Source organism: Cervus elaphus, chromosome 3, assembly GCF_910594005.1.
Source record: "Cervus elaphus chromosome 3, mCerEla1.1, whole genome shotgun sequence".
Classification (NCBI taxonomy): Eukaryota; Metazoa; Chordata; class Mammalia; order Artiodactyla; family Cervidae; genus Cervus; species Cervus elaphus.
In genome coordinates this window covers 10,442,405-10,454,720 of record NC_057817.1, presented here as the reverse complement: position 1 = coordinate 10,454,720, position 12,316 = coordinate 10,442,405, and the positions used below count along the sequence as shown (strand labels likewise).

The 12,316-nt window shown below is 37.7% G+C and overlaps 2 protein-coding genes across 2 annotated transcripts in view; one reads left to right on the top strand and one right to left on the bottom strand.

Moving 5' to 3' along the window:
- The window catches only part of PAWR (pro-apoptotic WT1 regulator), a 116,868-nt gene that overhangs the window by 21,198 nt on the left and 83,354 nt on the right, over positions 1 to 12,316 (top strand). The window lies entirely within an intron of this gene.
- Positions 2,524 to 3,292, bottom strand: LOC122679496 (peptidyl-prolyl cis-trans isomerase-like 3). The gene has a single exon (XM_043880251.1). The coding sequence runs from the start codon at positions 3,235 to 3,237 to the stop codon at positions 2,752 to 2,754; it is 486 nt and encodes a 161-aa protein (XP_043736186.1). The 5' UTR covers positions 3,238 to 3,292; the 3' UTR covers positions 2,524 to 2,751.

Here is a 12,316-nt window from a genome sequence, read left to right as displayed (position 1 = left end):
CAAAAACAACACCCAGTTGTGGATGTGACTGGTGATAATGCAGGGTCTGATGCTGTAAAGAGCAATACTGCATAGGAACCTGGAATGTTAGGTCCATGAATCAAGGCAAATTGGAAGTGGCCAAACAGTAGATGGCAAGAGTGAATGTTGACATTTTAGGAATCAAAGAACTAAAATGGACTGGAATGGGTGAACTTAACTCAGATGACCATTATATCTACTTCTGTGGGCAAGAATCCCTTAGAAGAAATGGAGTAGCCATCATAGTCAACAAAAGAGTCTGAAATGCAGTACTTGGATGCAATCTCAAAAATGACGGAATGATCTCTGTTGATTTACAAGGCAAGCCATTCAATATCATGGTAATCCAAGTCTGTGCCCCTACCAGTAATGCTGAAGAAGCTGAAGTTGAACGGTTCTATGAAGACCTACAAGACCTTTTAGAACTCGCACCCAAAAAAGATATCCTTTTCATTAGAGGGGACTGGAATGCAAAAGTAGGAAGTCAAGAAACACCTGGAGTAACAGGAAAATTTGGCCTTGGAGTACAGAAGTAGGGCAAAGGCTAATAGTTTTGCCAAGAGAACACACTGGTCATAGCAAACACCCTCTTCCAACAACAAAAGAGAAGACTCTACACATGGACATCACCAGATGGTCAACACTGAAATCAGATTGATTATATTCTTTGCAGCCGAAGATGGAGAAGCTCTATACAGTCAGCAAAAACAAGACTGGGAGCTGACTGTGACTCAGATCATGAACTCCTTATTGCCAGATTCAGACTTAAATTGAAGAAAGTGGGGAAAAGCACTAGACCATTCAGGTATGACCTAAATAAAATCCCTTAATGATTATACAGTGGAAATGAGAAATAGATTTAAGGGACTAGATGTGATAGAGAGCCTTATAAACTATGGACGGAGGTTTGAGACATTGTACAGGAGACAAGGATCAAGCCATCCCCAAGAAAAAGAAATGCAAAAAGGCAAAATGGCTGTCTGAGGAGGCCTTACAAATACCTGTGAACAGAAGAGAAGCGAAAAGCAAAGGAGAAAAGGAAAGATATACCGATTTGAATGCAGAGTTCCAAAGAATAGCAAGGAGAGATAAGAAAGCCTTCTTTCAGTCAAGAAAACAGCAGGTCAGGAAAACAATAGAGTGGGAAAGACTAGAGATCTCTTCAAGAAAATTAGAGATACCAAGGGAACATTTCATGCAAAGATGGGCTCAATAAAGAACAAAAATGGTATGGACCTAACCGAAGCAGAAGGTATTAAGAAGGCATGGCAAGAACATACAGAAGAACTGTACAAAAAAGATCTTCACGACCCAGATAATCACGATGGTGTGATCACTCACCTAGAGCCAGACATCCTGGAATGTGAAGTCAAGTGGGCCTTAGGAAACATCACTACTAACAAAGCTAGTGGATGTGATGGAATTCCAGTTGAGCTATTCCAAATCCTAAAAGATGATGCTGTGAAAGTGCTGCACTCAATATGCCAGCAAATTTGGAAAACTCAGCAGTGACCACAGGACTGGAAAAGGTCAGTTTTCATTCCAGTCCCAAAGAAAGGCAATGCCAAAGAATGCTGAAACTATCGCACAGTTGCACTCATCTCACACGCTAGTAAAGTAATGCTCAAAATTCTCCAAGCCAGGCTTCAGCAATACATGAACCATGAACTTCCAGATGTTCAAGATGGTTTTAGAAAAGGCAGAGGAACCAGAAATCAAGTTGCCAACATCCGCTGGATCATCGAAAAAGCAAGAGAGTTCCAGAAAAACATCTATTTCTGCTTTATTGACTATGCCAAAGCCTTTGACTGTGTAGATCACAGTAAACTGTGGTGGGAAATTCTGAAAGAGATGGGAATACCAGACCACCTGACCTGCCTCTTGAGAAACCTGTATGCGGGTCAGGAAGCAACAGTTAGAACTGGACATGGAACAACAGACTGGTTCCAAATAGGAAAAGGAGTACATCAAGGCTGTATATTGTCACCCTGCTTATTTAACTTATATGCAGAGTACATGATGAGAAACGCTGGGCTGGCGGAAGCACAAGCTGGAATCAAGATTGCTGGGAGAAATATCAATCACACTCAGATATGCAGATGACACCACTCTTATGGCAGAAAGTGTACAAGAACTAAAGCGCCTCTTGATGAAAGTGAAAGAGGAGAGTGAAAAAGTTGGCTTAAAGCTCAGCCTTCAGAAAACTAAGATCATGGCTTCTGGTCCCATCACTTCATGGCAAATAGATGGAGAAACAGTGACTGACTTTATTTTTTTGAGCTCCCAAGTCACTGCAGATGGTGACTGCAGCAATGAAATTAAAAGATGCTTACTCCTTGGAAGGAAAGTTAAGACCAACCTAGATAGCATATTAAAAAACAGAGACATTACTTTGTCAACAAAGGTCCATCTAGTCAAGGCTATGGTTTTTCCAGTGGTCATGTATGGATGTGAGAGTTGGACTATAAAGAAAGCTGAGCACCGAAGAATTGATGCTTTTTTTTTAAACAGGTTTTTTTTTTTTTTAATTAAAGAAATGCATTAGATAATAGTCATAGAATATGCTCTAAAAATAGGACTAAACACTGCTTGGCCCCTCTTGGTACCAGCACCTCACAGAAGATCTTAGTTGTAAACAAGCTGCAATCTTTGACATAATTAAAACTGAGTGAACCATAATAGGTGTGTTCCTTGAATAGTTTGCCAAGTATTTGTCCAGGTCTATTATAGCTAATGAGCAAATGGGTTGGCATGAATAGTTACGTCCTTAATGTGTACATCGTTAAGAGGTCGATATGTCTTCTCATTTACGGGTAATTTCTCCAGTTCATCTAGAGTCTCCAGACCATTTATCACCTTGCCAAATACTGTGTATTTCATGTCCAGATGTGGCTGCTTCCCATAGGTGATGAAAAACTGAGAGCCATTAGTATTTGGGCCATTATTAGCCGTAGATACAACACCTCTAACATTGTGCTTAAGATATTCACTATATTCGTCTCCAAACTTCTTGCCCCAGATACTGTTACCTCCCCTTCCGGTACCTGTTGGATCTCCTGTTTGAACCATGAAACCCTTGATATTTCTATGAAATATGCAGCCATTGTAGTAATTACTGGCACAAAGAGCCAAGAAATTTTCACATGTTTTGGGTGTCCTTTCACAGAAGACTTCTATTTTAATATCACCTACATCTGTATGCAATGTCACCGACATTTTCTTTCTTGATGGTTTCAGGAAGCACTGTTCCTTTCTCAGAGTTTATTGAGAGAAGTTCAAAAACAAGCCTTTAACCACTTCGATTAGCACAGTTGTTGTTAAAACAGCAAAGATGCAATCGTAGGTGCCCCCACGGGTCTGTAGATTCAAAATGCCACCGGAAGTTGAGCAAGAGACCCATTAGAGAGAACGCCCCTTGCCTGTTTGCCCCTTGCCCCCATCCCTGTCTGTAACCCAAATGAGAAGAACTAGGGAGAGAATGTATGATTTGTTCCCCACCAGGAACACTTCTGACCTTGAAAGGGGGCTCTTTCAATAATTACACTAGGACAAGAAGCGTTAATTCTGGACAACCTCTAGAATTGCCTTGGGCTCGAACGTAAAATGGCAGAGTTGATGCTTTTGAACTGTGGTGTTGGAGAAGACTTTTGAGAGTCCCTTGGACTGCAAGGAGATCAACCAGTCCATCTTCAAGGAGATCAGTCCTGAGTGTTCACTGGAAGGACTGATGCTGAAGCTGAAACTCCAATACTTTGACCACCTGATGCGAAGAACTGACTCATTTCAAAAGACCCTGATGCTGGGAAAGATTGAAGGCAGGAGGAGAAAGAGACAACAGAGGATGAGGTGGTTGGATGGCATCACTGACTCAATGGAGATGAGTTTGAGTAAACTCTGGGAGTTGGCGATGGACAGGAAAGCCTGACATGCTGCAGCCCATGGCGTCACAAAGAGTCGGACACGACTGAGCGCCTGAACTGAAGTTATTCAACAGTTTCATTGTAGTTTTCCATTTATTACCTAATTTTTTTTTTAAAGAGCATTTGAGAGTTCAAGTAACAATAGATTATCAAGATAATTGTTAGAGTTGCTTCTTTTGGAGGGCTTGCAAATGAAGCCTAATTTGGGGTGATTATTGGATGGGGAGATGCTATTTAAATATGTTCCTTAGTTCTATGGTTATGATGACTGTATTTCTCAAACCAATAATAACGATATATGACCTGATGACAAGGCAAAGTATTTGAAACCTGGATGATACTGGAAGAATAGACATGACCCTAGGCTATGGTATGGCTTACTCTTGTCATGTGGAGAAAGTTTTGAGGTTTGTGTGATTCATAAATCTATTCTGCAAGTTACTTAAAATTCTGTTAAAATCAGTGCAGGAAACCCTCAGTGTAATATTACTGGTCTTATATCCTTGATCTTTATGTAGCCTCCATTGGATGGGGAATCTTATATATAGCTCAAGCCAATAACTTTTAGGACTAGTCTTTCAGCACCTCTAGGACTGAAGACTTTGAGAGCAAAATGTAAAGGAGACTCATCAAAGTCCATATCTGAAATAGAAAAGGACAGGAGTGAATTTTTAGCGTGCGCCCATTCCTTCCATTCTATGGCTCGGTTTGACCTTTTCTTCATTTCAGGGCCTTGGCCATAGCACACAATTAGAAACATGTGTGTGTAAGCATGTTGGTGTTTGTCTGTGAGACAGTATCCTTCTAGTGAGAAGTCCCTGCGTGCTGTCCTGATCCTTCTCTTTTCATTTGTCCTGTCTATAACCTTCGTTCTTACCAGGTGTTGTTTTGTTTTTGCGTTTTGTTTGATACTCTTGGAGGTGAAGAGTTCAGAAATAAGATGCTGGAATAACCAAAGACATAATGTTCAGGATTACAGGCAGCTTAATGGGAAGAAATACTGGTTATAAGTATGTACCCTGTGTGTAAATATAATACCCAGGTCAATAATTTTCAACTTTGGGCAATCTTATTTCATCTATTTCCCCAAGTTCCCATTATTTTGAGGCAATTGTAGAATCATGCCATTTCATTGTAAACAGTATAAATTTATAAAGATAAGAGTTCTTTAATAATAACCACAATACCACTATTATGTATAAATAATAATTCCTTAGTATCAAATATCCAGTGTTCAGATTTCCATGATTATCTCATGCATGTTTTTTACATTTTGCCCAAATAAGATCTGTAGTTCAATGCAATTGGTTGTTGTGCCTCTTAAATTTCTTTTAATCTTCACATTCTTCCTCTTTTATTCTTTTGCAGTTTATTGTTTGATTAAAGCTGATTGTCCTGTGCTGACTGCATCCACATGGTGGTGTTTAATACAATCCTCTTAATTTGTATTTCCTGTAAACACGTAGATTTTGATTTCAACTAGATGTTTGATCAGATTCATGTTCAGTATTATTTTCTCAAGAATACTTAATAGGTAGTACTTTGTATTCCCAGGAGGATTAAAACCCTGGTCAACTCTTTTTCTGTGATGTTAGCAGGTATTGATGAATTCCCTAGATCATCTGTTCCCCAAGCTTTTTAGTTTCAGGATACCTTTATATTCTTTGTTGTTGTTCAGTCATTCAGTTGTGTCCGACTCTTTGCGACCCCATGGACTGCAGCCAGGCTTCCCTGTCCTTCACTGTCTCCTGGAGCTTGCTCAAACTCATGTCCATTGAGTCAGTGATGCCATCCAACCATATCATCCTCTGTTGCCCCTTTGTACTCCTGGCCTCAATCTTTCCCAGCATCAGGGTCTTTTCCAGTGAGTTGACTCTTTGCTCAGGTGGCCAAAGTATTTATCGGAGCTTCAGATTTAGTATCAATCCTTTCAGTGAATATTCAGGGTTGGTTTCCTTTAGAATTGACTGGTTGGATCTCCTTGATGTCCTCGGGGCTTTCAAGAGTCTTGTCCAACACAACAGTTCAAAAGCATCAATTCTTTGATGGTCAACTTTCTTTATAGTCCAACTCTCACATCCATACACGACTACTGCAAAAGCCACAGCTTTGATGAGACGGACCTTTGTGGGCAAGTTATGTCTCTGCTTTTTAATACACTGTCTAGGTTTGTCACAGCTTTTTTTCCAAGGTGCAAGTGTCTTTTAATTTCATGGCTGCAGTCATCATCCACAGTGATTTTGGAACCCAAGAAAATAAAGTCTCTCACTGTTTCCATTTTTTCCCCTTGTATTTGACTTGAAGTGATGGGATTGTATGCCATGATCTTCATTTTTGGAATGTGAAGTTTTAAGCCAGCTTTTTCACTGAATTTTTATATTCTTAAAAATTATTAAAAACCCTAAGGACATTCGTTTATTGTAAATGTTATTATATCTATTGGTGTTTACCTTATTAGGAAAAAAGCTAAAAAAAATTAGAAATGTCTGTTACTTCTTTAAAAATAACAATAATAAACTCACTGTATGTTTAAATAAACATTTTTCTGAAAACTATTTTCCGAAACAGAAACTTAGTGAGAAGAATGGTCTTATTTTACATATTTGTAAATCTCTTTATTGTCTGGCTTAAAAGAAGACAGCTGGATTCTCATATCTGCTTTATTCTTTAGTCTGTCATGATATTACTTATCATTTAATCTCTAGAAACTTCATGTACACTCATGAGAGTGTGTGTGTGTGTGTGGGGGGGGATGAGTAACATCTTAGTATCATTGTAATAATACTTAGTATCATTGTAATAATATAGTCTAAAGCTGTCATTTTTCTAGTAGTCATGTATGGATGTGAGAGTTGAACCATAAAGAAGGCTGAGTGCCGAAGAGTTAATGTTTTCGAATTGTGGTTCTGGAGAAGACTGGAGAGGCCTCTGTCTGCAATGAGATCAAATCAGTCAATCCTAAAGGAGATCAGCACTGAATATTCATTGGAAGGACTGATGCTGAACCTACACTACTTCGGCCACTTAATGTGAAGAGCTGACTCATTGGAAAGACTCTGATGTTGACAAAGATTGAAGGCAAAAGGAGAAGAGGTCGGCAGAGGACGAGATGGTTAGAGAGCATCACTGACTCAGTGGACGTGAGTTTGAGCCAACTCTGGGAAATTGTGAAAAACAGGGAAGCCTGGCATGCTCTAGTCCATGGGGTCACAAAGAGTGGGACACACCTTAACAACTGAACAACAACAACAGTTATTGTAGAATATTTTTGATTCTGCAGATTCTCTGAAAGGGTTTTGGGGACCCACAGGGGTTCCTTGGACCTTGTTTTGGTGTCTGCTAATTTATCTTCATTTTATTATGGAGTTGCAAAATGGTGATACTCTAATTCTTATTACCTTGGAATTTATTAGTTGGAGTGTTTTATAAAGAATGCCTTTCTTTTATCAACTATTTATTAATAATTACCTTGAGATGTGGTTTGTACAAATAAGGTAGGCTCAATGCGTGGTTCTTTCCCTTTAGAGAGATGGAAGCTTTATTGCATTTGTTTCACCATGTAAGAGAAAGGACCATGAAGCCCCTCTTTGTACTAATTGAAGCCATTGCTTACAGTTAGAATCTTCTAGAAGGAAAGGGTAGCCCTCTGCTAATACATTTGAGTTGCCTTCTTAAATTATTAAGGTGTAGTTTGTATCTTACAGGTTTCTTATTTAGTAGTACATCATATAACATTGTAATCTTTTTAAGAAACTACTAGAAGAAGCTAAAAAGGATTGAAGGCTTCCAGGGTATCTGATGCTTTTAGAAATTGGTGAAGATTAACAAGATAATGTCTGTGAATTGTTTAAAGCTCTTGTATATTGTGAAATATATTACTGTTAACTCCATAGAAGGAAGAATATAGGCTTTATTATGGGATATTAAGTTTTGCTGCAGTTTGATTTTAGAAAACTGAGCTTTCTAATCTAATTCCAGAATTGCTTCCCCAATTTGAGCACTCTTGAAGCAACACTGGGAGTTGTAAGCTGTCATAAATGATAAAATCCAGAAACTGAAACTTGGAATGGAATGAAGTTTGGAGAGAGAAAATATGTGTCAGAGCAGTATAAGCAATAGATTAATTAGGCATAATAAAACTTAATTTCTTAATTCATCTTCCCCACAAATGAAAGGGGAAAGTCATCTTAATTTCTTACTTGTGTATACTTGAGATGAAATGTAGTCAGTTTTCCTGTACTTAACAATTTTTATTTTAGTTGACTTTTGGAATTTTTATGATACAATAGAAATATGCTGAGATGAGTTTATTGAGCCAACCATCTATAGATCTTAAAATATTTGGCAGTTTAAATAGCTATTTAATGTGGACTGGAAGTGAGAACGACGTGAGTTGAAGGATATAAGTTGAAACAAACAGAATAATCTGTCAGCAAAATAAATCTTTTCTAGTAGACTTAATCTCTTGTTGTTTTTGGACCTGGTAAAAATTATTTTAGAGATTAGAATTTAATAGCATAGTTATGGTTAGATGGTATCTGTTTTAGTTTTATTTGTAGACTATAAGAAAAATTTTAAAATATTTATATATTTTGATGACTATACTACCCAAAGCAATCTGTAGATTCAATGCAATCCCTATCAAGCTACCAACGGTATTTTTCACAGAACTAGAACAAATAATTTCACAGTTTGTATGGAAAAACAAAAAACCTCGAATAGCCAAAGCAATCTTGAGAAAGAAGAAAGGAACTGGAGGAATCAACCTGCCTGACTTCAGGCTCTACTACAAAGCCACAGTCATCAAGACAGGATGGTACTGGCACAAAGACAGAGATATAGATCAATGAAACAGAATAGAAAGCCCAGAGATAAATCCACGTACCTATGGACACCTTATCTTTGACAAAGGAGGCAAGGATATACAATGGAAAAAAGACAACCTCTTTAACAAATGGTGCTGGGAAAACTGGTCAACCACTTGTAAAAGAATGAAACTAGAACACTTTCTAACACTCAAAATGGATTAAACTCAAAATGGATTAAAGATCTAACTGTAAGACCAGAAACTATAAAGCTCTAGAGGAGAACATAGGCAAAACACTCTCTGACATAAATCACAGCAGGATCCTCTATGACCCACCTCCCAGAATAATGGAAATAAAAGCAAAAATAAACAAATGGGACCTAATTAAACTTAAAAGCTTTTGCACAACAAAGGAAACTATAAGCAAGGTGAAAAGACAGCCCTCAGATTGGGAGAAAATAATAGCAAATGAAGCAACAGACAAAGGATTAATCTCAAAAATATACAAGCAACTCCTGCAGCTCAATTCCAGAAAAATAAATGACCAAATAAAAAAATGGGCCAAAGATCTAAACAGACATTTCTCCAAAGAAGACATACAGATGGCTAACAAACACATGAAAATGTGCTCAACATCACTCATTATCAGAGAAATGCAAATCAAAACCACAACGAGGTAGCATTACACGCCAGTCAGAACGGCTTAGCTATCCAAAAGTCTACAAGCAATAAATGCTGAGGAGGGTGTGGAGAAAAGGGAACCCTCTTACGCTGTTGGTGGGAATGCAAACTAGTACAGCCACTATGCAGAACAGTGTGGAGATTCCTTAAAAACCTGGAAATAGAACTGCCATATGACCCAGCAATCCCACTCCTGGCATACACGCCAAGGAAACAAGAACTGAAAGAGACATGTGCACCCCAATGTTCATCGCAGCACTGTTTATAATAGCCAGGACATGGAAGCAACCTAGATGCCCATCAGCAGACGAATGGATAAGGAAGCTGTGGTACATATACACCATGGAATATTACTCAGCCATTAAAAAGAATTCATTTGAATCAGTTCTAATGAGATGGATGAAACTGGAGCCCATTATACAGAGTGAAGTAAGCCAGAAAGATAAACACCAATATAGTATACTACCGCATATATATGGAATTTAGAAAGATGGTAATGATAACCCTATATGCAAGACAGAAAAAGAGACACAGATGTATAGAACAGACTTTTGGACTCTATGGGAAAAGGCGAGGGTGGGATGCTCTGAGAGAATAGCATCAAAACATGTATATTATCAAGTGTGAAACTGATCGCCAGTCCAGGTTGGATGCATGAGACAAGTGCTCAGGGCTGGTGCACTGGGAAGACCCAGAGGGATGGGGTGGGGAGGGAGGTGGGAGGGGGGATCGGGATGGGGAACACATGTAAATCCATGGCTGATTCATGTCAATGTATGGCAAAAACCACTACAATATTGTAAAGTAATTAGCCTCCAAGTAATAAAAAATAAAGGGAAAAAAAAATATATATTTTGAATAATATTTGAATAATACTATTTGATAAATATTGAATAATACTTTTATTTATAGAAATTCATTGAAAGAAGTTAACATTTTTTGGGAGAATCATTTGAGTAGCCACCATCATTCCATGGAAAAATACCTGTTTGGAAAAGAAATTAAATCTTTTCATTCTTTTAATAGTTTTTTTCCCTTTATATATTGGGGGTAATATATCAAACCTCTTTATAGTTGAACCTTATAAATGTTGTTGAATTTTGGAAAAATATTTGGTGAACTTGTCCTTCCTTCCTGGAAGTTGAAGAATTTTCTAGTTTTTAACAAAGAATGAAGTGACTGGATGTTCACTACAAAGTTAAAAAAAATTTTGATAAAAGTAGTGATAGATGCATATTTACTATAGTTACACAATTATCAATATATGTTTTGTTTTCTCTTTTTTTATAAAGGAAAAGCTTTGGAACTTTACCAAAAAAAAAAAAAAATGCTTACTTTGGCTTTGAAATACTTTAGTATCACAGTTAGAACTTTGAAATGGTTTGGTATCACATTTAGGACTTTCTTCTTAATGCTGTATTTAAAAGCTTTAAATAACTTTCTGAAAAACAATATATGACCCAAAACAAGCTAATTCCATGGGTTTAAAAACATAAACAAAAATATACTTTCAGGGCATGTTCAAGTAAATACAGATTCAATATAAAAACGTGGTATGATAGTTTGTAGTAACTGATTATATAAAAGTATGACATGACCCTAAAGGGTCAACATTTAGAGAAGACTTAAGGCAGTAAAGAAACTTTTTTGGGTTTAATTTGTTAGACACACACACACACACACACACACACACATTTTTTTTTTTTAATGGAGGGAGGATTTTGTAGAGGTGTAGTGAAAGAATGGGACTTCCCTGGTGACTCAGACAGTAAAGAATCTGCCTAACACATAGTGAAAAAGAAGGATCATTCTGGTCTTCTGGGATCCTAGGTGGCACAATGATAAAGAATTCTCCTGCCAATTGCACCAGGAGGTAGAGGAGACATGGGTTCAATCCTTGAGTTGGACAGATCCCCTGGAGTTGGAAATGGCAACCTGCTCCAGTATTCTTGCCTGGAGAATCCCATGGACAGAGAAGCCTGGAGGGCTGCAGTCCATGGGGTCCAAAAGAGTCAGACGTGCCTGAGCAGCTGAGCATGCACATAGCCTTTCAAGTAATGAAAACGCACTTCAGAAAACCATTTGGGAATTAGTTACAGCCCCAGACCTTGAATTGGTAGTCTCTAGTGACTGACTATTTAAAGGACTGTTTTTAGCTTTGTATAGCTTTTTGAAAATAACCATTTATGAAAAAATAGGTAAATAATCCTGTTAAATTTCTTACTAGGTCTGGTTATTTTTAATAGGTAAGTTTTTATTTAGGATGTAAAATAAACTTCTTTATTATAAGCTGCTACTGCTGAATGTTCGTGTTCTCCCCTAAATTTTTATATTGAAGCCTAGTCCCCAGTGTGCTGGTATTTGAAGGAGGAGTCTTTGGGAGTTGATTGGGTCATGAAGATGGAGGCCTCCTGAATGGGATTAGGGCCCCTATCAAGGAGGTTCTAGTGATTTACCTTGCTCCTTGCACCACTAAGAAGAGCAAAGAGACCTTCATCTGTGAACCAGGAAGTGGCTCTCGACCGAAGAGTCTGCCAGGGCCTTGATCCTAGCCGCAAGACTGTGAGAAATAAATCTGTCTGTAAGTCATCTAGTCTATGGTATTTTGTTTATGGCAGCCCAAAGGTACTAAGATATGAACAGTTATTCTCTTTGATAATTTCATATTTGCCAATACTTAGTACTTCTCCTGGAATGTTTATTTTGCATGTGCTTTGTAGTTGGATTTATTTTTAATTTTTTAAAAAATTTTATTACACCATAAACACATAGCCTAGTTAACTGCTACATATAGTATGACTTTATTTCATTTATAAGTTGCTGTGTCAGAAGTTCACACTAGCCTGTTTAAAACAAATTTATAAAACTTTAGTTGTCAAATAATCAC

Coding starts and splice junctions, on each gene's coding strand:
- LOC122679496 (XM_043880251.1), bottom strand. CDS start 3,237: ATGTCGGTGACATTGCATACAGATGTAGGTGATATTAAAATAGAAGTC.